At 37.7% G+C, this 23,891-nt stretch overlaps 4 protein-coding genes across 9 annotated transcripts; 1 reads left to right on the forward strand and 3 right to left on the reverse strand.

Annotated features, from left to right (window-relative positions):
• Positions 1-1,904: 1,904 nt before the first annotated feature.
• On the reverse strand, positions 1,905-11,980 carry LOC143917516 (uncharacterized). Its single transcript, XM_077439083.1, has 7 exons — positions 11,941-11,980; positions 11,770-11,862; positions 11,094-11,334; positions 6,136-6,423; positions 4,923-6,071; positions 4,365-4,848; positions 1,905-4,259 (listed from the first exon to the last, which is right to left on the reverse strand). Exons 1-7 carry the CDS (start codon positions 11,978-11,980, stop codon positions 1,905-1,907), a joined length of 4,650 nt encoding a protein of 1,549 aa, XP_077295209.1.
• A 652-nt stretch (positions 11,981-12,632) lies between these two features.
• Positions 12,633-14,331, forward strand: LOC143913664 (zinc finger Y-chromosomal protein-like). Its single transcript, XM_077433610.1, has one exon. It carries the CDS (start codon positions 12,712-12,714, stop codon positions 14,260-14,262), a length of 1,551 nt encoding a protein of 516 aa, XP_077289736.1. The 5' UTR covers positions 12,633-12,711; the 3' UTR covers positions 14,263-14,331.
• Positions 14,332-14,358: 27 nt separating this feature from the next.
• On the reverse strand, positions 14,359-18,680 carry LOC143920048 (uncharacterized). 6 transcript variants are annotated; one of them, XM_077443093.1, is made up of 6 exons: positions 18,476-18,617; positions 18,196-18,267; positions 16,600-17,117; positions 16,123-16,234; positions 15,761-16,051; positions 14,359-15,692 (listed from the first exon to the last, which is right to left on the reverse strand). In XM_077443093.1, exons 3-6 carry the CDS (start codon positions 17,085-17,087, stop codon positions 15,354-15,356), a joined length of 1,230 nt encoding a protein of 409 aa, XP_077299219.1. In that variant the 5' UTR covers positions 17,088-17,117; positions 18,196-18,267; positions 18,476-18,617; the 3' UTR covers positions 14,359-15,353. The 6 variants fall into 6 exon arrangements, with proteins under 6 accessions (XP_077299219.1, XP_077298975.1, XP_077299049.1 ...); XM_077442849.1 differs by having other exon boundaries at positions 18,135-18,267; XM_077442923.1 differs by lacking the exon at positions 18,476-18,617 and adding an exon at positions 18,349-18,429.
• A 686-nt stretch (positions 18,681-19,366) lies between these two features.
• Positions 19,367-22,118, reverse strand: LOC143920380 (uncharacterized). The gene is made up of 3 exons (XM_077443292.1): positions 21,876-22,118; positions 21,481-21,801; positions 19,367-21,356 (listed from the first exon to the last, which is right to left on the reverse strand). Exons 1-3 carry the CDS (start codon positions 21,981-21,983, stop codon positions 19,977-19,979), a joined length of 1,809 nt encoding a protein of 602 aa, XP_077299418.1. The 5' UTR covers positions 21,984-22,118; the 3' UTR covers positions 19,367-19,976.
• Positions 22,119-23,891: the final 1,773 nt, after the last annotated feature.

Below are 23,891 nucleotides of genomic sequence, written 5' to 3' on the forward strand. Positions count from 1 at the left end.
CGAATTCTTTGATTTCGGTGATGGTTAGGTTAGGTTGGGTTAGGTTTGGTGGGGTTAGCGAGTTTTGTGAAAATTTTACAATCTCGAATTCTTTGATTTCGGTGATGGTTAGGTTAGGTTGGGTTAGGTTTAGTAAGGTTAGCACGTTTTGTGTATATTTTTGTAATATCGAATTATTTGATTTCGGAGATGGTTGGGTTAGGAAGGGGAAGGTTTGGTGAGGTTAGCGAGTTTTGTGTAATACATTCTCGAATTATTTGATTTAACTAACCTCACGAAACCTAACCCAACCTAACCTTAACATCACCGAAATCAAAGAATTCGACATTGCAAAAATATACACAAAACGTGCTAACCTCACCAAACCTAACCCAACCTAACCTAACAATCACCGAAATCAAAGAATTCGAGATTGTAAGATTTTCACAAAACTCACGAAACTTAACCCAACCTAACCTAACCATCACCGAAATCAAAGAAATCGAGAATGTAAAATTTTCACAAAACTCGCTAACCTCACCAAACCTAACCCAACCTAACCTAACCATCACCGAAATCAAAGAATTCGAGATTGTAAGATTTTCACAAAACTCGTTAACCTCACCCAAACCTAACCCAACCTAACCTAGCCATTACCGAATTCATAGAATCCGAGATTGTAAGATTTTCACAAAACTCGCTAACCTCACCAAACCTAACCCAACCTAACCTAACCATCACCGAAATCAAAGAATTCGAGATTGTTCGATTTTCACAAAACTCACGAAACTTAACCCAACCTAACCTAACCATCACCGAAATCAAAGAATTCGAGATTGTAAGATTTTCACAAAACTCGTTAACCTCACCAAACCTAACCCAACCTAAACTAACCATCACCGAAATTAAAGAATTCGAAATTGTAAGATTTTCACAAAACTCACGAAACTTAACCCAACCTAACCTAACCATCACCGAAATCAAAGAATTCGAGATTGTAAGATTTTCACAAAACTCACGAAACTTAACCCAACCTTACCTAACCATCACCGAAATCAAAGAATTCGAGAATGCAGGTTATACACAAAACTCGCTAACCTCACGAAACCTAACCCAACCTAACCTTAACATCACCGAAATCAAAGAATTCGACATTGCAAAAATATACACAAAACGTGCTAACCTCACCAAACCTAACCCAACCTAACCTAACAATCACCGAAATCAAAGAATTCGAGATTGTAAGATTTTCACAAAACTCACGAAACTTAACCCAACCTAACCTAACCATCACCGAAATCAAAGAGGTTAGATGGTTAGGTTTCGTGGGGTTAGCGAGTTTTGTGTATAACCTACATTCTCGAATTCTTTGATTTCGGTGAATGTTAGGTTAGGTGGGCTTAGGTTTCGTGAGGTAAGCGAGTTTTGTGAAAATCTTACAATCTCGAATTCTTTGATTTCGGAGATGGTTGGGTTAGGTAGGGTAGGGTTTGGTGAGGTTAGTGAGTTTTGTGGTAATCTTACAATCTGGAATTCATTGAATTCGGTGTTGTTTAGGTAAGGTTGGGTTAGGTTATGTGAGGTAAGCGAGTTTTTTGTAAATTTTACAATCTCGAACTCTTTGATTTCGGTGATGGTTAGGTTAGGTGGGCTTAGGTTTCGTGAAGTTAGCGAGTTTTGTGTATAACTTACAATCTCGAATTCTTTGATTTCGGTGATGGTTAGGTTAGGTTTTTTTTTTTTTTTTTTTTTTTTTTTTCCGGCGGGGGGAAATTTTCTAGAAGACACCACCGACGTTTTTAATTCCGGTGGTAGTGTGGGATTTTTACCCACTAAAACTCCCCTCCTCTTCAGCTACCACCTGGCTACTAATTAAGTATTGCTCAAGGGTGGCAGCCAGAATAGCCATCTAGGCTCTCGTCATTTTATAAAGTCCGACTTTTTTTCTCTCGATCGCGTTCTGCCTGTTCTTTCTCCCGCATGATGCATACTGCAAACGTAGTGCATGCTGTCCACGCCTCTGCACTCTCAAGCATAGCAGGAATCATGTTAGTCGTCGTTAATGAGTTAACACCGAGTTCATTTTTTAGATTGGTTCTATGTGCGTTCCATGCTGGACAATCGAATGCAGTGTGTTCAGCATCGTCGTTTTCTGCAATGCAGTGATGACATCCTGGTGTTGCTCTTTTTCCTATCTTGTGCAGATAGCTTCCGAAGCAGCCATATCCTGTTAAAATCTGAGTTAGGTGAAAGCACAGTTCACCATGTTTTCTCCGGCTCCAAACCCTCAGGTCTCTGATGAGTCGATGCGTCCACCGACCCTTAGTTGACGCATCCCATTGAGTCTGCCACAAAGACATAGTTCTTTCTTTTGAGTCATTTTTTTGCTCCCCTCTGTAGACCGCTTTTCGCTCTTCTGCGAGCAGATCGATGGGTGGTATGGCTGTTATTGCGAGGATGGCTGCTTCGGATACCGTGCAATATGCAGCAGCAACTTCTAGCGCACTTCTTCGCTGAACTCTTGCTATGTTGAGTCTCGCCTTTTCTGTTATCATTGCATCCGCCCATATCGGAGCGCCGTACAACAGAACCGAGTGGACTACTTCATTATAAAGTTTTCTTCTGTTTGTTTTGGGTCCTCCTATGTTGGGCATCAACCTGGCCAAGTCTTCGGCAACTCCTGCTGCTTTTGCCGCCGCCTTTTCTGTATGTACAGTGAAGCGAAGTTTGTCATCGATCCATACTCCCAGGTATCGGATCGATCTATTATATTTCACCTCATGCCCGTCGATGAAGAGTTGCGGCGGTATTAACTTCCTTCGTCTGTTGAAGAACACGACCTCAGTCTTTTGAACTGCTAATTCCAATCCAGCGTCCGACAGCCATCTCCTTATTGTTCCGATCGAGTCTTCACAAATAGCTCGCAAGAGTTCTACAGATTTCGCCGCAACTAGCAATGCTACATCATCGGCGAAGGCGATTATCTTCGCCTCTGGGCGAAATGGAACACGTATAAGACCATCATACATGACATTCCACAGTGCTGGTCCAAGTACCGAGCCCTGTGGAACGCCTGCCGTGATCGTTCGCTGTCGTTGAATGCCATTACAGTTGTATTCCAGCTGTCTGTCCGAAAGATAACTTTTGATTATCCGCTCCAAGTATGCTGGTGTCTCAATTCTTTGGAGCGCTTCAAGGATCAGGTTCCATTTTGCTGAGTTGAATGCATTCTTAATATCAAGTGCAATCATCACGACATGCCCGCTTGCTTTGACACTTCCCTCCCATGCTTTCTTAACAGTGTCAATGACCTGTTGTATTGCCTCAATTGTCGAGCGCCCCGGGCGGAAGCCAAACTGGTGTGGCGAAAGTCCCTTCGTAGGATCCTCAAGGTACTTCTGTAGCCGCTGGAGAATCAGTCTCTCCAAAAGCTTGCCGAGTCCGTCCAGCATGCAAAGCGGCCTGTATGCAGATGGGCTATTCTGGACCTTGTATCCCTTCGGAATAAGTACCAATCTTTGTCTCTTCCAAGAAGAAGGAAACGTCCCTTCTGTCAGACAAGAGTTGTAGACTGCAAATAGTAGTGCAGGATCTGAGTCAGCGACCCGTCTGATGATTGCATTTGGGACGCAGTCCGGTCCTGGGGCTTTGTTAGTCTGTAGTCGTCTGGCAGCCATGTTTAGTTCCTCGTCAGTAAAGATGGGTATTTGTTCGGTTACATCATTGTCCATATTTCTCCTGACGATGACGTCAAAATTTTCCCGGGTCGAGAAGAGTCCATCAACTATCATCTCCAGATTTGATTGGTTGTTGAGGTAAGGATCATCTATCGATCGCCGAAGTTTCCTCCTCACAATCTTATAAGGTGTACCCCATGGATCGGCGTTGACAGAGTTACACATCTCTTCCCAGCACTGCGATTTGCTTCTCTTGATTGCGTTGCGCAAAGCCTTTCTAGCCTCTTTATACACTTGACGTCGCTCGTCGCAGTCGGGATGTCGTTGCATCCTGCGATGACAAGCTGTGCAGTTCCGTCGGAGTTCTGCTATCCCGTCATTCCACCAGTACACTGGGGGTCGACGCACGCCGCTGCCAAGCTTGGGCATTGAGGCGTTGCAAGCAAAGCGGAAAAGGTCGTTGAGCGATTGAGTAACTTCTTCAGCCCCTCTCCCAGATATACCATTGAAAACAGTCTCTCTCTTGAGCGCTATGGCCCCTTCGAGTGCTGGTGCGTCCAATTTCCTGACTGCCCACCCTTCGAGTACTTTATTTTTTGTCTTCTTTTGGCAATTTTTTATTGTAAATTTGATGTATAGATGATCGCTGTAAGAATGGGTGTCAAGAACTTCCCAATGTCCAACTCTTCCCAGTAGCGATTCGTGTACAAATGTAACATCTATAACCGAAGCACTGTTCCCGCGCACGAAGGTGTTAGATCCGGTGTTTATAGCGTGTAGTCGCAGCTGTGAAGCCATCTCTGAAAGCAATATACCTCTTCTATCCGTGTGTGGAGACCCCCATTCAGGAGCTTTTGCATTAAAGTCACCAGCGACAATCGTAGGTAGAGGAGAAGCGCTGATGCTATCTCCCAGTCGGGTGAGACCTTCTACGAAGTCGGTGTATATTGAATTCGGGGAAAAATAGCAAGAATATATCCTCACCTTGTCCATCTCAACCCAAGTCCAGCCGCTTTTGCTACCACTATCTACATCAGTAATATGCAGCAGAGGGGAGAAGGCACATATGGCCGCTCTAGAATCTGCATCAGAAAACCAGCGAGGTGGGGTATTCCCGCGATACTGCTCAGAAATAAGTGCCAAGTCAGCCCCATTTTCTTCAGCCACCTTATGCATAAGGTCCTGTGCAACCCTACAACCGTGGAGATTTATTTGTAGGAATGTTAGGGCCATTTAGGTTTATTTGCATTTTTTCTTGCTTCTTGCCTGTATATGGGACATTCCTTTGTGCCATTGCGGTGTTCAGTGTCGGCTCCTTCTTTGTTTTTGCAGGTCAGACAACATAGTTTGTTCTGGCAGGTAGCTATCTTATGGTTCTCTTCCCCGCATCTGAAGCATGTCTCTCGTTGTGGATTGCTGCAAGTCGTCGATCTGTGGCCGAGGCCCTGACACCGATAACACCTCATGACGCTGATTCTTCGGCGCACCCTACACCTCAGGAATCCTATTTTTACTTTCCCTGCCTGTAGTAGTTGGACTCCAATTTTGGCAGGAAGGCTAACTATTGCTATTTGGGTGCCTCTCGTGCCAGCTTTTAAGTATCTAACTGTGATATCCTCTTTTTTCAAAGCGCTGTTGTTCTCGCATAATGCAGTAACAATGTCACTTTCTTCTTCGCCTTCCGGGATGTCGAGGATTGTTATTGTCTCGATTGGTACAAGTCCTCTCGCGGCGTTTGACTTTCCCAGTGCTCCAGCTATTACCCCTGCCAGGTCCGCTGGATCCTTTGAGCCTCTTGCCAGTTCTATAATGGCGTCGCCTTTGCGCGTCTTGCGGATAGCTGTTAATTCGTATCCAATCTCGTCCGGTTTTACCTCTCGGAGCATTTTCACCATCTCTGCGTATGTTTTCCCACTTTCTTGAATGCTGATGAGGACAGCATATCTCTTGTAACGTGGCTTCCTTTGTTTTAAAGTTTTTTCCTTCTTCTTGTCTTTGTCCTTGCAAATACCATTGCCTTGTCGTGTGTGACGTCTGCTTTGAACCAGGTTCCAGTCATCTTCTGTGTGGTCATTCTGAGTGGGCACTGCGGGTTCAATGATGGCAATTGCCTTTTTTAATCCCATAATTGCGTTTTCCGCGTGTTGTAAACTTTTTCTGACCTTTCTTGTTGATGTAATCTCTTTTTTGGTAAGATTTAGCTTTCGGGCTCCTTTCTTATTCCGATCAGTGTTTTCTTTTGGAATCGGTTCTGCAGTCTTTCCAGCATTCACAATGTTGTCTGCAGCCATTACATTGTTTTGACAACGGCATTCTGTGGTATAGTTCTTTTCTGCCGCTTCTCTCAGTTTATTTGTTAACGACAGCATTATTGAAATACCTTTTTTAATTGGTTTGTGGACGTTATCATGATTGCTGATGAAGGTTATGAGCTCATTCACAAGAGTTTCTATACTATTTATTATTTCATTTAATTAACTATTCTCCATTGTGATTCCCACGAGTAGCTAGGGAAATAAAAGTCCGTCCGATCAGAGCCCCGCATAGTCGGATAAGCCTGATACTCCGAAGGGTCGGCTGGTACTCCGGAGGCTCGTTTGCGACCGTACTGTTTAACGTCTCTACGGCCACGCATCCGTTGGCACGATTGCATCCACCGTGGATTAAGACGTGCTCCTTGTCCGGGACCACTACATCGCCGTAGCAGTTGACTACTGGAGTCGTTCCCCAATCCGCAACCCGGGGACCCGTGCGGTTGTATGGAGCACTACCTCCGGACACCGCCGATAAGCGTGCACGCCCCCGATACCCCCAAATTCACGTGTATTTAATGATATCAAATGATAAACACTCCTTGGGGACAATATAAACCACAACAACAGCGGAAATATCAATGTATGTGTATAGAGAAGAAAAAAAAAAACAAACAAAAAAAAATAAATAAATAAAAATAAAATAGTGGGTGCTAGAATTGGACACCCAGGTTGTTCATTCATTCATCTATCTATCCTTCCCCCTTCTTCCACTTATCTTTCCCTTGTTTCTCTTTCTTCCGTCTCCTTCATTCTATTTTCACTTTAAATAAAGTGGAAACCGAATGAAAATTTGAAAATTGTAATTATTTAAATAACAGAAATAGATTGAAATTAATCAGAAACAAATTTTAAATTTGCCACTCACTAGGTGCATATTTAATTCAAAATAAAAGCGAGAAGCGATAAGAAATAACAGCGCATATCAAACTGCATTTAATTGAAATCGGACCACAATTGAAATGAAATCAACTGAATTCAAAATCAGACAGCGGTGAGCGATAACAGCGCATGAATTAAATTAAATTAAATTAAATTGTAGGAATTAAAGTTTGGCATTCTCTGTGCGTTATAATTCATTAATGCAAATGTGATTTAAATTAAATATGAATTGAATCGAAACAATGTGACAATAAAAGTACATCAATAAAGTACCTGATGCAATTATTGTTTTCGCTGTATATGTACATGTACAAAAAAAATAAAAATATGTGCGCTCATTATACATGTGAATAAACAGAGCAGTGCAGTAAAATTTGCTACTTATCGGATTCAGTTGTCCCAAAGAGCGCCAGAAATTAACACGCGAACAGAGCTGCACCGCGAAGCACGCCCGCCCACGACGACACCGGCCGCAGGTTAGGTTGGGTTAGGTTTGGTGAGGTTAGCGAGTTTTGTGTAAATCTTACAATCTCGAATTCTTTGATTTCGGAGATGCTTGGGTTAGGTAGAGTAAGGTTTGGTGAGGTTAGCGAGTTTTGTGTAATACATTCTCGAATTATTTGATTTCGGTGATGGCTAGGTTAGGTTGGGTTAGGTTTGGTGAGGTTAGCGAGTTTTGTGTAAATCTTACAATCTCGAATTCTTTGATTTCGGAGATGGTTGGGTTAGGTAGGGTAGGGTTTGGTGAGGTTAGTGAGTTTTGTGGTAATCTTACAATCTGGAATTCATTGCATTCGGTGTTGTTTAGGTAAGGTTGGTTTAGGTTATGTGAGGTAAGCGAGTTTTTTGTAAATTTTACAATCTCGAATTCTTTGATTTCGGTGATCGCTAGGTTAGTTTGGGTTCGGTTTGGTGAGGTTAGCGAGTTTTGTGTAAATCTTACAATCTCGAATTCTTTGATTTCGGAGATGGTTGGATTAGGTAGGGTAGGGTTTGGTGAGGTTAGTGAGTTTTGTGGTAATCTTACAATCTGGAATTCATTGAATTCGGTGTTGTTTAGGTAAGGTTGGGTTAGGTTATGTGAGGTAAGCGAGTTTTTTGTAAATTTTACAATCTCGAATTCTTTGATTTCGGTGATGGTTAGGTTAGGTGGGCTTAGGTTTCGTGAAGTTAGCGAGTTTTGTGTATTACTGACAATCTCGAATTCTTTGATTTCGGTGATGGCTAGGTTAGGTTTGGTTAGGTTTGATGAGGTTAGCACATTTTGTGTATATTTTTGCAATGTCGAATTATTTGATTCTTGTGGTGGTTAGGTTAGGTTGACTTAGGTTTCGTGAGGTTAGCGAGTTTTGTGTGTATCTTACAATCTCGAATTCTTTGATTTCGGTGATGGTTAGGTTAGGTTGGGTTTGGTTTCGTGAGGTTAGCTAGTTTTGTGTATAACTGACAATCTCGAATTCTTTGATTTCGGTGATGGCTAGGTTAGGTTGGGTTTGGTTTGGTGAGGTTAGCGAGTTTTGTGTTTAACTTACAATCTCGAATTCTTTGATTTCGGTGATGGTTAGATTAGGTTTTGTTAGGTTTGGTGAGGTTAGCACGTTTTGTGTATATTTTTGCAATGTCGAATTCTTTGATTTTGGTGATGGTTAGGTTAGGTTGGGTTAGGTTTGGTGAGGTTAGCACGTTTTGTGTAAATCTTACAATCTCGAATTCTTTGATTTCGGAGATGGTTGGGTTAGGTAGGGTAAGGTTTGGTGAGGTTAGCGAGTTTTGTGTAATACAATCTCGAATTCTTTGATTTCGGTGATCGCTAGGTTAGGTTGGGTTAGGTTTGGTGAGGTTAGCGAGTTTTGTGTAAATCTTACAATCTCGAATTCTTTGGTTTCGGAGATGGCTAGGTTAGGTTGGGTTAGGTTTGGTGAGGTAAGCGAGTTTTGTGTAAATCTTACAATCTCGAATTCTTTGGTTTCGGAGATGGCTAGGTTAGGTTGGGTTAGGTTTGGTGAGGTAAGCGAGTTTTGTGTAAATCTTACAATCTCGTATTCTTTGATTTCGGTGATAGTTAGGTTAGGTTGGGTTAGGTTTGGTGAGATTAGCACGTTTTGTGTATATTTTTGCAATGTCGAATTCTTTGATTTCGGTGATGGTTAGGTTAGGTTGGGTTAGGTTTCGTGAGATTAGCACGTTTTGTGTATATTTTTGCAATGTCGAATTCTTTGATTTCGGTGATGGTTCGGTTAGGTTGGGTTAAGTTTCGTGAGTTTTGTGAAAATCTTACAATCTCGAATTCTTTGATTTCGGTGATTGTTAGGTTAGGTTGGGTTAGGTTTGGTGAGGTTAGCACGTTTTGTGTATATTTTTGTAATGTCGAATCTATTGATTTCGGTGATGGTAAGGTTAGGTTGGGTTGGGTTTGGTTAGGCTAGCGAGTTTTGTGTATAATTTACAATCTCGATTTCTTTGATATCGGTTATGGTTAGGTTAGGTTGGGATAGGTTTCGTGAGGTAAGCGAATTTTGTGTAAATCTTACAATCTCGAATTCTTTGATTTCAGTGATGGTTAGGTTAAGTTGGGTTAGGTTTGGTGAGGTTAGCACGTTTTGTGTATATTTTTGCAATGTCGAATTCTTTGATTTTGGTGATGGTTAGGTTAGGTGGGCTTAGGTTTCGTGAGGTTAGCGAGTTTTGTGTATAACTGACAATCTCGAATTCTTTGATTTCGGTGATGGCTAGGTTAGGTTTGGTTAGGTTTGATGAGGTTAGCACATTTTGTGTATATTTTTGCAATGTCGAATTCTTTGATTCTTGTGATGGTTAGGTTAGGTTGACTTAGGTTTCGTGAAGTTAGCGAGTTTTGTGTATAACTTACAATCTCGAATTCTTTGATTTCGTTGATGGTTAGGTTAGGTTGGGTTATGTTTCGTGAGTTTTGTGAAAATCTTACAATCTCGAATTCTCTGATTTCAGTGATGGTTAGGTTAGGTTGGGTTAGGTTTCGTGAGGTTAGCGAGTTTTGTGTAAATCTTACAATCTCGATTTCTTTGATTTCGGAGATGGTTGGGTTAGGTAGGGTAGGGTTTGGTGAGGTTTGTGAGTTTTGTGGTGATCTTACAATCTGGAATTCATTGAATTCGGTGTTGTTTAGGTAAGGTTGGGTTAGGTTATGTGAGGTAAGCGAGTTTTTTGTAAATTTTACAATCTCGAATTCTTTGATTTCGGTGATGGCTAGGTTAGGTTGGGTTAGGTTTGGTGAGGTTAGCGAGTTTTGTGTTTAACTTACAATCTCGAATTCTTTGATTTCGGTGATGGTTAGGTTAGGTTTGGTGAGGTTAGCACGTTTTGTGTATATTTTTGCAATATCGAATTCTTTGATTTCGGTGATGCGTAGGTTAGGTTGGTTTAGGTTTCGTGAAGTTAGCGATTTTTTGTAAATCTTACAATCTCGAATTCTTTGATTTCGGTGCTGGGTAGGTTAGGTTGGTTTAGATTTCGTGAGGTTAGCACGTTTTGTGAATAACTTACAATCTGGAATTCTTTGATTTCGGTGCTGGTTAGATTAGGTTGGGTTAGGTTTGGTGAGTTTTGTGAAAATCTTACAATCTCGAATTCTTTGATTTCGGTGATGGTTAGGTTAAGTTGGGTTAGGTTTGGTGAGGTTAGCACGTTTTGTGTATATTTTTGCAATGTCGAATTCTTTGATTTTGGTGATGGTTAGGTTAGGTTGGGTTAGGTTTCGTGAGGTTAGCGAGTTTTGTGTATATCTTACAATCTCGAATTCTTTGATTTCGGTGATGGTTAGGTTAGGTTTGGTGAGGTTAGCACGTTTTGTGTATATTTTTGCAATATCGAATTCTTTGATTTCGGTGATGCGTAGGTTAGGTTGGTTTAGGTTTCGTGAAGTTAGCGATTTTTTGTAAATCTTACAATCTCGAATTCTTTGATTTCGGTGCTGGGTAGGTTAGGTTGGTTTAGATTTCGTGAGGTTAGCACGTTTTGTGAATAACTTACAATCTGGAATTCTTTGATTTCGGTGCTGGTTAGATTAGGTTGGGTTAGGTTTGGTGAGTTTTGTGAAAATCTTACAATCTCGAATTCTGTGATTTCGGTGATGGCTAGGTTAGGTTGGGTTAGGTATCGTGAAGTTAGCGAGTTTTGTGTATAACTTACAATCTCGAATTCTTTGATTTCTGTGATGGTTAGGTTAGGTCTATTAAAAAATAGAGATTTAATAAATATACAAGACCCTGAAGACCCTATATCTAAACCCTCGCAACAATTCGTTGTTTTGGGCGATCCATCAATGGCTGCCGAGTGTTGGTTCCACAATTTTTCCCACCTGACGAAGTGAATACAATTTTTTCGATGCTTCATGGGGATTTTCCAGACAAGGCCATTTATCAAAATGTCGCGACATATTTTTTTACGACCTATATTGGAGGCATTGGGGGACGAACTCCACCATTCCCTATAGAATTGTACCAATTCTACCAATTATCATAGATATTACATTAGAACCACGATTTTCCGTTTTCAACACATTATACATAAATATATTCTTGAATATATATTATTTGGTTTGATTTTTAAATGCTTTTTATTATTACGAAATTATGTTCACAATACATCTTATATCTACATATTTTAATAGCTACTGATCTACTGATCATTTTCTATTTTGCAATTTTATTTTATTTGGTTAGTAATCATAGTATTATATTATTCTAATGTTAATACACAGCATAATAGGAGAAAGAGCCCAAAAACCTATTTACAATTGAATATATATTATAATATATAGATGACATATAGAAAATGTTTTACAATGTAACAAAGATAAACAAATAATGTTACCGACGATTTATTTATGTAGATGAGATGTAACAAGTTCATTATAAAATGACGAATTCACTTTTAGATACCGTCCATATTTAAGATGAAGCCGATGGCATAATCATCGCTCTTGTACAAAACATGCAGAATGAATCTCCGGCAACGTCCCATTGGCTCCGAAGCTGAGAAAACAAAACGACCTTCTTTTTTACATATAATTACTATTGTAACAAGTGAACATAAATAAAGGATCCTCTTACTAACACAATCAGTGTTTTCGTTCACCTCCCCGCGGTACATTTACCGCGGTGAATTAAGATTAAATTTTGATTTGACATTCGAACTGTCAAAGTGAAATGAACGCAAAAGCGATTGCCAACCTTCTCGGATGCGAGCGATGCGAACGTCAGATGGGCTGACAGATACCCGCGAACTCCTCGCGAAGACCACAAACAACGGCCACGGCCACGGCCACGAGGGCCTTTGGCTCGAACATATTTCTAGTCGATAATAATAAAACTTTCGTAAATAAAAAGTATTTGAGAATATTTTTGTTTGTGTGACCAATTTTAAATTTTTGGGTGTGACCAGTTTTCTCGTGACCAGTTTCAGCGTGTGACCAGTTTTCTCGTGACCAGTTTTATCGTGTCCAGTTTTCTCGTTACCAGTTTTAGCGTGTGACCAGTTTTCTCGTGACCAGTTTTAGCGTGTGACTAGTTTTCTCGTGATCAGTTTTAGCGTGTGACTAGTTTTCTCGTGACCAGTTTTAGCGTGTGACTAGTTTTCTCGTGACCAGTTTTTGCGTGACGGATGATCACGAGTGACCGATCTAGAGCGACCAGTTGTCCTGTGACAGGTTCACATTTGACTGGTAATCACCGAACCTGCGCGAGATCGCTTTTTGCGGAATAATCCGTTTACCCAATCTTGGTTGTGTTGATTGGTCATAGTGCCAAAATATAGTTATGATAACTGTCAAACCACCACAAATGTCAAAGTGACAGTAGGTAACTGCAGAACCAAATCACAACATGATAAATCAACATGTGTGTAGGGTGTGCTTACGGGTTGGAACACTCGGGGTTGCTCTGGATGAGGGTAGACGCAAACGCATGTTGGCCATCATCAGTAACCGACACGAACGTAAAAGAATCACACGATGTACTTCCAAAGACGACTACTTACCCTCATGGGTATGTTCTGAATGCGATCGTCGACTTCCTTCAGCAGCCGCATTCGTTGCACTATGTCGTCGCTCTGAACGAAGATTGCATCGGGCACAACGATTACAGATTCCGTTTGATACTTTACACCAACAGTACAAGACAAACAGATCTTCTGCTGTACTACAGTCGATTAAAAAGGTACCGTTTAACTCACCAATCCCATCTCCAATTGAAACAGATCACTGGGACGACAACTGTAAAACGGTATGTGAGGATATTCCATCACCGATTGACATAAAAAATGAAGTCAAGATAGAAAACGAACTTAAAATAATTAAGGTATTAAAATGCAAAAAAGACAAATGCAAACCAAACTGTCCTAAAAGTATAAATAAAGATAAAAACAGCGTAGGAAGACCATCTAAATGTAATGAATGCAAAGTCTGCGGAAAGTTTTTCCGTGGTACTTACGTTTTCAGAGCCCATAGAAGAATGCACCGTGAAGAGCGAGCATACAAATGTCCTCATTGTAAAGCTGCTTTCATGACAAACACGGCTCTCACATCTCATATCGATCGCATACATGTAAACCCCCCACGGGAAATGTCTTTTATTTGCCACTTGTGCGGGAAAGTATTCCCGAAGCGCAGTAGTCTGCAAGCACACATGCAATCGCACAACACCGAGATGCGCTACCAGTGCCAGATCTGCAAACGTCGATTCAGATTAGGTAGCACTTTTATAGCGCACAAATTAGTACACACCGGTGAGCGACGTTTCCCATGTTCCAAATGCGACAAACGGTTCGGCTCATCTTCGCATCGCAGACGACACATGTCCGTCCACGCCGAAGAGTGCACTTTCAAATGCGAAACTTGCGGGAAAATGTTGAAATCGAAAATCACGCTGAAACAACACATAGAAAACGTGCACAAATGGGAAAAGTCTCACGTGTGTGATGTATGCGACGCCTCTTTGAGCACTAAAGAAAATTTGAAACAGCACTTCAGAGCGATTCACTCCGATGAGCCGGGCTTGTGCAAGATATGCAATGAGCAGGTTTCGAATCTGAGAGAACATAAGCGTTCGCACACGAGCGAGATGCTGTTCCATTGCCATTTGTGTCCAAAGCGATTCGGTCATAAGCGCAGTCTCACAGCTCATGTGAAGAGGCACGAAGACTCGGGGTCGAGCAAATTCGTGTGCGATGTCAACGATTGCAATAAAACGTTCAAGATGCAATGCCTGTTGGACTTTCACTTCGCAAAGTATCACAATGAACATACACCATACGTTTGCCAGTACTGCTCGAAAGGATTTTATACATTACCCGATATGACGAAGCATTTGAAAAATGCTCACTTTAAGAAATATTCAGTTTCTTCTACAGAAGACGACATAGAAACGTATTCGTAATGAACGCTACATTATAATTTTCATTTTTATAATTCAAATGTATAAGATTTTTGATTTTTTTCTTCGTTAATTCACAAAAAATAATACAACTTGATTGATTGGAATTAATAATTATGTATTATATATGTATACATTATTATAAATTTTTTATTAAATGTTAAAAAAAATTATTTGAATTTGATTACATGTGTACCTACATATATACAATCGATAATTCTAAAATTAATTTAATTGATAGGATGATCTTTTCGGTAATTATATTAAGGATGCAGTAGAAGCAATATGATGGTTGACCAATATTTTTATAGCTTCTTACTATGGATGTATCGACGGATCCAAGGGGGTGCCATGCCCCCCCCCCCCCCTCCTCCACTTGGACAAATTTAATTTCATATATAAAATACATACATATGTACATGTGTTTTAAATACATGTATGTAACGTATTAAATACGCATTTTAATTTTCAAAAAAGTGGTACAAAAAATAGGTCTGCACAATTTATGGCCCAGTGCTTTTCACAAGATATTTTTTTATATATTTTTCAATATGAATGCCCCCCTTGATCATTTTCTGGATCTGATAGTGCAAGGATGTAGAAATAAAACTAAAAAATCAAAATACTTCCCACTCCAAAGAAATTTTATAAAACTGATAAAAAAAAATAGTGTTTCGACCGTTGAAATTCAATAGATGGTTTTTGAAGAAATTAGTGTAATATATGTATGTACCTACATACCGAGCGTTGTTTTATTTTTGTTGAAATAGAATTTACAATATATATGTATATTGTAAATATACAATATATTATAATTTCTTGAGTATCATATGATTTTTTTTTAAATCTCGATACTCAAGACTACAAAATCCTAAAATTTTTGAGTCGTCTCTAAACTTAATTTTTAACTTTCATTTTTTTAAATTTTTTTTTTCCTCGTGGGTTTGAATTTTAAGGGGGGGGGGGGGCTCAAAAAAATCGTTTGCCCTGGGCCTCGCATTTTTTATGTGAGGCCCTGCTTAATGCAAATCAATTTTGAATTAAAACTTAAAACAATTTTGAATAAAAATGATAATAAAAAATAATGATTGTATTTACTGAGGACTACATTTATTCCAGTTTTCGTGAACTGCTTTTGTATGTTCCTCTAAGCCAATTGCATCGATAAATGACACTGAACAAATACTGCATATATGCAGCTCTTCCTTAATGTGAGTTTCCATATGTTTCGATAAGACGTTTTGAGATGGAAAAGATTTCAAGCAGATCTCGCATCTGTGTGTATTTATTAAGTTAATCTTGTACCTTTTTAATATGGGTTGAAATGGAACCGATTTCAAACACATATTTTGTTGGAGCTGATTTAATCCAAAATTTATATTTGTAGTTATTTTTTTAGTAACTTGTTGCACCATTTGTTCTGCTTTCTCCAGCTGTAAAAATGAAACTTTATAAAACCATCTAACTTAAGTGTTTTGATGGATGCTATTCGTAATTTTACCGGTGAACGAAATTCGCCAGTATCTTTACACGGTGTCGAAGACTCCGTCAAGCAAAGATCAGGTTGTTCCACTGGTGCAAAATTAGGTTGCGAATCAGCACTAGTCATTTCTTCATTCCAAACTAAATCCTCGAGCATAACTTCTTCCGTTTTGATATCTGAAGGCCCATTATATTGCTGCTTTATTGTATCATCATTTTGTTTACAAATGTCTCTAAATTTGGTGAAAAAATTAAGATTGGATTTACACGATAGGCATATTGACTCTGACAACCCATCATCTTCATTCACCTGCAAAGAAAATACAGGTTTATATTAATTTTATAACTAATTGTAAATTTAATGTTAAAAATTACACTAACTTGTATCTGACAGCAATACAAGATTTGCTCTGCTATTTGTTCACGATTGCTATAAATGGAAATAAATGATATACCTGGTCCAGAAGACATGCATAGTCGGCACGCCAATTTACTAATGAAAAATATAGAAAGATTAAATACAATTTATGTAAAAATCAAAAAATTGAATTATATTACTTATTTATAACTAAAGATTGAATGAAATTTAAATAAAAAAGCACTTGTTTTCCAAGTCAATATTTCAGTGACAGGTAAGTTCATTATATAAATTTATTGAGAATCCAATTCTGGAAAAAGATGCCAAGAAATTAATTTTGTATATCCAAATAAATGAAGAGTCATTATTAATGACTATAAATTAGGAAAATACAAATATTGAAATACTTAATCATGAAATTAAAAATTCTTTAAATCGAGGTTTTTTGCTTCTCATGTAAATTTCATGGCAAATAAATTAAAAATTCATTTCGTTCTAACCTGTCTGTCGTCTTATCTTTGAAGCTCTTTTGTTGAGAAATAGGTCGTTTTTGTTTAGGAAAAGGTAAGATTTGTTGAGAAAGAGGCAAGTTTTGTTGAAAAAGAAGTGGCTTTTGGTAGGAATGAAATGCTGTCGGTATAGAGAGATGAGTTTGAACTTGCATATTACGCAATGAAGGTCGATTTTCGAAAATTGTTGGGTATGCATCCTTAGTCACAGTCAGATGACGCTTTGGAATGGAGAGTTCTGTTCCATCATCTCCTCTTAGCTTACAGATTCTTCTCCTTTGTATAAATCTTTCTTCAAAATGTCGAATACAAATAGCATTGTTCACACCCGGTACAAAATTTGGCCTTTTGATGGCTTTAATCCACTGCTCCCGCCGTTTAGGGTCCTTCGGAAAAGTAAACGTTGAAGTGTACAACTTCTTTTGTTCGGCTACCCTGTCATTTGAGCTACACCCTGGAACGACACACCTTCGAGGCATCTGGTAATATATGTACCTTGATTATGCGATCTAAAAGTAAAGAAAAATCGCGTTGATCAATTGTGTATGGCGCAAATAGGTATAAATGTACATATGTGTTTTATAATCGCTTCAGTTTATGTGCTCGAATAAGTAAACTTTGATTGTAAATTAAATTGATCGCAATGTTTGCTTATGAATGTAAAAGTAAGAAGACTTTCTATAACTGGTTAGATGGAACTATTATAAGGTGACGATTTTTTCCAAAAACATATTCCTAAATACTTCAATTATTTAAAACAAAGATTTAAGAATCTAGGGCTCATATTTATAAAAAAAAAAATTAATTTTCTTGAATGCTCTTATAAAATTCTACACAAGACTGGTTAAAATTATACTAAGTGATTAGCAAACATTTTATGTTTTCAACATTCAATTTTGTTTTATCACTGGACTATATATTGCTCATCAAAGTAAAAAATCCTTCGGCTGGTGCATTTGTTCCTGACAAATGAAAACAACATTTGACTAATTTGCCAATATTTTTATAGGAGACATCATTTTCGCCGCAGAATTTGTATATTTATCCATCTATTAGATAAAAAAATTCTATTACATAAAAAAGTGTACTGATTAACACGACTTACCAGGACAGGTACCCAAAAAACCAGTACTGTTCTGTTAAAATCAGTACAAATGGTCATCTAAAACTATTACCAGTTACTTGGAAAAGTCCAATTCTTGCTGCAAAAATGTTAAAAAGGTTACCAATGTAAACAGTCTCGCATAATGCCTGACATCTGCTTTCTTTACAATTACAGTTATAAATAGTCCAAATACAAAATTGTGCTAGTAATTGTACAAGAACAAAAAAATAAACACGTTATAGGAAGTCGGATATTCGAAATTCGGTTATAGGAAGTCGGATATTCGAAATTCGGTTATAGGAAGTCGGATATTCGAAATTCGGTTATAGGAAGTCGGAAATTCGAGATACAATTTATGATCAATTTGTAGGTTACTTGTCAATTCCAAAATATTAATTATGAAAATAATAAATTATGTTACCGTATATAATGGATACGAAAACAGAACGTTTATATGTAAATATGGCTCGCTAATCACATACATTTTTTGGTTATTGAATAATCCGACAAATCACACACGAACGCAAAGCTGTCACATTCACTCTCAGCTGTCACTATTACAAAATAAATACATATAAGTTAAACACGAATCGAAATTGACTTATAGGCTCATAGATACAATACAAAACAGATACTGTATAATGTACACGTATGCAATATTGTAATTTAGACAATTCAAAACAATCAGTGTAAACGTCAAAAAACCAGTGTCGAGCAAGTTTGGAAAATTTATTTGGAATTGCATTGATAATATGTACATACTTGGCAATATTGAATTCTCACGCTCTCGAATGACTATCAGCGTCCTTCAACATAACTTTTGAATGATTTCATTAAGTGAATGCTCAATAGTTTAAAACCCTTCCTTAAGAGATCACTTATGTACTTTAAACTGGCCAATTATGGTGCTCTTGACAAGAGCATACCTAATGTGACCATTTACTTTTGTTCTCAAAACGGGACATCTACCAATTTTTACGTAATAGTATGTGTATTCCAGAAAACGCGTATTTTTTCATAGTTTTTATTTATTAATAAAAAGAACAGGAATGTTGATGGAGAAAAGAAAAGAACAGGAATGAATAATATAAATATAAAAATATTATATATAGTTAGTAATAAGTGAATATTCATCGAATACTTCTGTATCTTGGTTACAATTAATAAATCCCTTTTGAATCAATATATCCATTACACCTTGAATTTCTTCCCACGTAGGTAATTTGGTTAAATCCGCCCATTCAAATATTACTAATTCTTCAAAGAACAAAGTCCCCTGCTCCAAATATTCTTTGCTTATCTTATAGAACTCAGCAGCTGTAGTTTTTATTTGTTCTTGTGCCATATGCACCGATACACACTGTATGCAGATACACACTGTATCAAGCTAGTCGATATTTTACACTTTTTTTTTTAAATTGTTACCGTGTGTTGCTCTCTTTTTGAAAACGGGACATTTCGACGTCCCGAAGCTGTGCTTGGGGACAACGGGACAGGCTACCTAAAAACGAGACCATCCCGTTCAAAATGGGACGTATGGTCACTTTAAGCATACCAGATATGCATCGGGAAATCTGATTATAATTCGATAAATAATAAATGAGGACTTGGGAAATTGGGAATATATTAAAATGTTTCAAAAAATAAAATATTCCACCATGTTTGTTTTGATTTATTTTTAAACAAAAAATAATTGGAAACAAGAATAAAACTCTGTAACTGTTCCAAGATAAAAACATTGTTTTTATGGTATCAGGCAAATAAGCTGACGCTTGAATATTGTTTTATTATACTCATCAAATAAAAATGTTACGGATCTAGTTCATAAAATACATGTAGGTGTAAATATTTTTACTATAATTTAATTCAACTATGGTTCAATATTATCAATTTAATTGGAATAAAGATTTGAATGCTTTTTACCCAATTGCTTCAATTTAATAATGCAAGTTTTTTAATCCGTAAATATGTATGTATTAATTTCATATTTTTTTACATGCTAGGTAACAGACCAAATAAGTAAGGAACCAGTGATTTGACTCACTGATAATTAAACTAAAATTTGAAACACAAAAATATCTCAGTGTGGAAATAGTGATCTATCGATTTCACTCTCTAACATTCAAGCATATCTTTTAAAACAGTGATTTCCAAATTATTTGTTTGAAAAAACTCTTGAATGCCTAACTGACTGATTTATGTTAGGTTTGACAAGGATAAACTACAAAATAAGCCTATTGTACAGTATGATTAATAATTTGAATCACTTTTTTAAATCATGAGTTTTCCGATGAACCCTTAATTCATATTTAAAACCGAAAACTTGTGAACAGATTTTACATTTGTATGATTTTACTCTATTATGTGTATTCATATGTCTGGCTAAATTTGTTTTTAATGAAAACGATTTAAAACAAATCGCACATTTAAAAGGTCTATCTCCGCCATGAACTTTCATATGTTCCTTTAATTCATATCGAAATATGAAAGATATCAAACATATACCACACTTTTGAGACTTTTTCTTAGTATGAGTACTTGTATGTCTTACTAAATTGGATTTTAATGAAAACGATTTAGAACAAATCTCACATTTATGTGGTTTTTCCCCACTGTGAGCTCTCATATGTTCTATCAATTGAGTTTTAGTTAGGAAAGATTTTAAACAGTTGTCGCATTTGTATGGTTTTTCCCCAGTGTGTCCTTTCATATGTTTATTAACGTTATCTTGGGAAGTAAAAGATTTTGAACACAAGTTATATTTATATGGTTTTACTAACTCCATATTTTTCCCTTGTGCATTAGTTAGGGCTGGCTTTAAATTCATGTGAACCGCCATATGTCGCTTTAAATATCTCTGTGTTGCAAAGTATTTTGAACAAATCTCACATAAATGTGGCTTTATCACAGTGTGAGTATACAAATGTCTCACAAGGTTGGATTTTTGTGAAAACGGTTTAAAACAGACATCACATGTAAACAATTTTTCCCCAGTGTGAATTTTCAAATGTCCGTATAGATAGCTTTTACGTGCAAACGCTTTTAAACAAACGTCACACTTATACGGTTTTTTCCCACTATGGGCATTTAAATGTTTCACTAATGCAGATTTAGACGCAAACAATTTCAAACAGAAATCACATGTATACGGTTTTTCTCCAGTATGACTATTCATATGTTGCAATAGCATAAACCTATATGGGAAAGATTTCCAACACACTTCACATTTATGCGGCTTTACTAATCCAGTGTGAACTGTTGAATGTCGTTTTAAGTTTTTGCTTGTACCAAAACACTTGAAACAAATCTCGCATTTATGAGGTTTTATCCCAGTATGAATGTCCATATGTACCACTAAGTCAGATCTGAATGAAAAAGATTTTAAACAAATGTCACATTTATATAGCTTTTCCCCACTGTGAATTTTCTTATGTCTATGTAAGTAATATTTAGAACTTAAAAACTTTAAACAGATTTCACATTGATACGGCTTTTCCCCTGTATGGGTTTTCATATGTTCCGCTAATTTAGACTTGGATGGGAACGATTTTATACACATGGAGCATTGATGTGGTCTTTTTCCAGTTTGTATATATATTTGGTCCATTTTTTCAGTGCCGTAACTGAGAGAAACTCCACCCATCTACAAAACGTACGAAAGGTAGATTGAGAAATTTATAATACACAGTTAATAAGATAAATCATATGTATTTTTAAACTACTTAATTATACCTTTAATTTACTAATTAATGACCTTAGAAACTTACATATTTTGTTTGTGAGCAATCGTTGATATGTGAACATTTTTTTCCATTAAAAAGAGGATCTGCAACATCTTTTATAGTTTTCATTTGTCTACAATCAACAGAAAAACTATCGAAATACAGAAGTGGGCTAGTATTACACTCATTTTCCCAATTCTTATTATTTGTTACAACTTCGTCCACCATGAAATCTAAAGGTTTGGCTAATTGCATTCTTCGTACTTCATCACTATGTAAGCAAATATTTTTGAATTTAATAAACAAATCCAGGTTGGCTTTGCACAATAAACATATTGTATCTGGAAATCCATCGACTTTCTCCACCTGCAGATCAAATATAGATTGTAATCAAATAAGAGACTTTGCTATTGAGATGACGGGTTAATAGGTAAACCGGCCTGCAGCTGACAGCATTTCTGGATGCTTTGCTCAACTGCGTCAGATTTGTCATATATGAAAATAGAAGATACGACTGAAGTAGAAGTGAGACAAAGTCGACACTCCATTTCTTCTTTGATGATTAATGTGACTTCAACTTTCGAGGTTGACAACAAAATCAAAAGTACTGATACACTGATCTGTCACAATGACAGCAGATTTATGCATGCTTGTACATACATACATATGTGAGCAAGCAGACTGATCAACATAAACAAGATTGATACGTGCAATATTAATACATTCATTGAAATGGAAAAATAGATAGTGTAAAATGTATATATGGACAAAACAAAACATTCAGATTTAACATTTAATAACTAATAGTGGTCACGAGCAAAGTCAAAGGGTGCAATTAATTTAACTTTTGGATGGTAGTTCACTTTCATACAATCTCGAATTATTTTGCATTCTTCAACGTAGGTTTCACAGAAGCTTTTGAATTATTTCAATGGTTTTGCTTACTGGTGGCACCAGTCTTTAACGATATGCCTAATTCTTTTGAATCGTCTATATGTATGTGAAATAATCGTAATGTGTACATTTTCCATTGTATCCATTTTGTATTGTAGATATCTATTAAGCCTGTAAAGATGAAAGACTCCCATATGTGAGTTGTTTGTCCCGCATTTGGACATGTAACCATTTCAACATGTTCGCAGGAGCACAAAGTTGTTGGTTCCTCTATGTTGTGTATAGATATGAATAATTAGATGCGTTTCTTTTTATTCGTGCGTTATTTTCTGGCCACAGTGTCATATTGGGGTAACCTGTGAAGACACTGTGGTATACTTGTATATTAAAAATTAATAAATAAAAATTATCCGTGCTGTCATTTGGAGATTATTCCGCACAAAGCGATTTCACACACGTCACTAAAATCTCAATCACAGAACATCTGGTACCCAAAAATTCCATCCATCGAGAGGCAAGACGCGAACTATCATACTAACGAGAACTCGAGTGTCAGATATTCCGTATTCGCGATTTTCGTGGCAATGATTGTCGTGTGTGCGATCGCAATGTGCGAAATAATTCGTTTACCATGAATAATATTGTTACGTACACCGCGTAAGTGCAATTGGATTAGGCCGAGTAGCATCCCAGAGACTGTGTGACCGTTATAATTGGTTTTGAGGATTATCTCCAGGCTTAACAATGAGATACCCCCGAATGCACTTAGCGGGGGTAGCGGTAACTCGGTCGCATTCCGGTAGAGTTCTCAGAACCGACAGCGGTAGCGTGGGACCAACTTCCGTGGCACATCAAGTACGTGACCATAACAATAGGTAAACAAACCGGACGTCAAAGATGCCCTGAGAGACCTATCCGTTATAAGGCGGTACTTAGGCGATATCAAGACATTCTGGGCGGAGCACTGCGTGTATCTCCATAATCATCAAAAAATGCTGTGAAACGACTTTGGTCTTTTACTTGGATCCTCCACCAACCCCTACGCAACAATATTAATATTACCTATTGTTCTGCGCCAAGACGCCACAGAACAATAGGTAATAAAAACCAATTCAAGCAGAACGGCGACACGCAGACGCTGAGAACATCCACATACGCGAGCAAACGGGAAACTCAAGCCTCGTGGAAACACAGAACGCGAACGACATTCTTTGCACACGACCCCTAAGTGCAGTTGCACCACGCGACCTTCGGACAAGGACATTTGTACACGGCCACGTACAGCGTATCGTATATATACCACCGCACCAGCTCCAGACGCCAGAATGAACATCGGGAGTTCAGCCAACTCACTTCTCCGAAGTGAGCAACTAGCTTCTTCGTACATATATGCACAATAACTCTTGTATAAACTGAACACAAATAAAAATCCTCTTCAAAAAACATAAACGTGTTTTTATAGGCCGAGATACGGTCAACACACTTTACATGCCTACAAGCGCTATACTGTATGTATTGATTTATTTATGTCTATTTTCTACGTACAGGTCTATTACTGAGAG

This window comes from Arctopsyche grandis, chromosome 1 (genome assembly GCF_051622035.1).
Source record: "Arctopsyche grandis isolate Sample6627 chromosome 1, ASM5162203v2, whole genome shotgun sequence".
Lineage (NCBI taxonomy): Eukaryota > Metazoa > Arthropoda > Insecta > Trichoptera > Hydropsychidae > Arctopsyche > Arctopsyche grandis.

Excerpts from the sequence above, each read along its gene's own strand:
- LOC143917516 (XM_077439083.1), bottom strand. The coding sequence starts at position 11,980 with ATGTACCGCGGGGAGGTGAACGAAAACACTGATTGTGTTA. Across the intron at positions 6,072-6,135 it reads GGGAATCACAATGGAGAATA|CAATCATGATAACGTCCACA; the intron begins GTTAATTAAATG and ends AACCTTCATCAG. Across the intron at positions 4,849-4,922 it reads AAGGAATGTCCCATATACAG|GGTTGCACAGGACCTTATGC; the intron begins GCAAGAAGCAAG and ends CCACGGTTGTAG.
- LOC143913664 (XM_077433610.1), top strand. The coding sequence starts at position 12,712 with ATGATAAATCAACATGTGTGTAGGGTGTGCTTACGGGTTGGAACACTC.
- LOC143920048 (XM_077442773.1), bottom strand. The coding sequence starts at position 17,087 with ATGCCTCGAAGGTGTGTCGTTCCAGGGTGTAGCTCAAATGACAGGGTA. Across the intron at positions 16,052-16,122 it reads TGTATTGCTGTCAGATACAA|GTGAATGAAGATGATGGGTT; the intron begins GTTAGTGTAATT and ends TTTTCTTTGCAG. Across the intron at positions 15,693-15,760 it reads CTGGCGAATTTCGTTCACCG|CTGGAGAAAGCAGAACAAAT; the intron begins GTAAAATTACGA and ends TCATTTTTACAG.
- LOC143920380 (XM_077443292.1), bottom strand. The coding sequence starts at position 21,983 with ATGGAGTGTCGACTTTGTCTCACTTCTACTTCAGTCGTATCTTCTATT. Across the intron at positions 21,802-21,875 it reads AGAAATGCTGTCAGCTGCAG|GTGGAGAAAGTCGATGGATT; the intron begins GCCGGTTTACCT and ends TTTGATCTGCAG. Across the intron at positions 21,357-21,480 it reads ATTGCTCACAAACAAAATAT|ATGGGTGGAGTTTCTCTCAG; the intron begins GTAAGTTTCTAA and ends TACGTTTTGTAG.